This window comes from Vigna umbellata, chromosome 2, assembly GCF_029865625.1.
Source record: "Vigna umbellata cultivar VRB3 chromosome 2, Vumbellata_1.0, whole genome shotgun sequence".
Classification (NCBI taxonomy): Eukaryota; Viridiplantae; Streptophyta; class Magnoliopsida; order Fabales; family Fabaceae; genus Vigna; species Vigna umbellata.
The window spans coordinates 6,502,639-6,503,854 of NC_142166.1; the positions used below are offsets into that span (position 1 = coordinate 6,502,639).

Consider the following 1,216-nt stretch of genomic DNA (forward strand, 5'->3'; position numbering starts at 1 on the left):
AATCCTCTTTATTTACATACATACATACATACATACATATATATATATATATATATATATATATATATATATATATATATATATATATATATATATATACATTCTAGAATAGTAGATAATACAGTAAAATAAAATCTGTTAGTTTGCTTTTATTATTGTTCTTCCATTTATTATTAGTTTTATTATTCGGTGAACTTGAGGAAAATTCAGAACAAAAAATCATTCACATATTTTGTGGAGGTTGACAATCTCTCATATCTATGATTGTTAAAATTAAAATATTTTGTTATGGTTGACGAAGATCAACAGCATACACAAGCACAAATTCACAATTACAGTGGCAATTTAATTTGAAAAACGTTTTCACTTGCACGCTCTCATGTGTTACCGAGGCATGAACAATCAGCAGGCGTAAAAATCGGCGAGTTCGTCCAGCGACTCAGGTTGAGGATCGGCGTTGTGGAGCATCCAGAGCAAGTGTTCGAACAGAACAACCTCGCACGCCACGTTGATGCTGTCCTCCTCCTCCTCCGAGCTGCTGTCGCGGGACCTGTCCACCAGCTCCCGGAACAGCGGGTGTCCGACAACCTCCGCGCTCACCAGGTACTGCCGCCGCGTCTTCCCAACGTACACGGGGCGGAGCGACGAGGAGTCACCGTCGCTGGCTACGGAGGTGATGGTGGCTTGGGTCTGTTTGCTGCTGAAGGAGTTCCATTTCTTGAGCACTGACTTCAGCTTGGTTAGTTTTCCTCCTTTGGACATGGTTGAATTTGGAGCTTGGAGAATGATGATGTTGTCGTTGTTATGGTATGAGTTTTGAGAATGGGTTTGTGAGAACGTGAAGAGGTATTAAAAGGGAGAGAGAGAAGGGTGAAATGGTCATAAGATAAGTGATGAAATTAAGAATTGGGAATTGGAAAGTGGGCAACATGAAAGCTTGGCATTTGGACTTTGCAGTTTGGTTGGTGTGAATTCTGAATAATGTTTGTTCAACTATTTTCATGCATTCTTTTATCCCTTTTAGGTGTATTTTTGGCTCTTTCTTTTTATTTTATAAATTGAATAAGACTTATTTATGTACGAGAAGAAGGAAGTGAACAACCTTCTAGCAAAGAAGAGGCAACAGGGGCCTAGAATGTAGGTAATCCAACCTTTCTTACTTATAAGAAGGTGCCACAAATATGTGTGTACCATGAAGGGAAATGGTAAGCCATGA

The 1,216-nt window shown here is 39.2% G+C and overlaps 1 protein-coding gene across 1 annotated transcript; it reads right to left on the reverse strand.

The window, feature by feature from the left end:
- Nucleotides 1-214: 214 nt before the first annotated feature.
- LOC124834272 (auxin-responsive protein SAUR76-like) lies at nucleotides 215-889 on the reverse strand. Its single transcript, XM_047308936.2, has one exon. The coding sequence runs from the start codon at nucleotides 760-762 to the stop codon at nucleotides 403-405; it is 360 nt and encodes a 119-aa protein (XP_047164892.1). The 5' UTR covers nucleotides 763-889; the 3' UTR covers nucleotides 215-402.
- Nucleotides 890-1,216: the final 327 nt, after the last annotated feature.

What these genes read in the sequence shown, in the direction of transcription:
- LOC124834272 (XM_047308936.2), bottom strand. Translation starts at nt 762, where the DNA reads ATGTCCAAAGGAGGAAAACTAACCAAGCTGAAGTCAGTGCTCAAGAAA.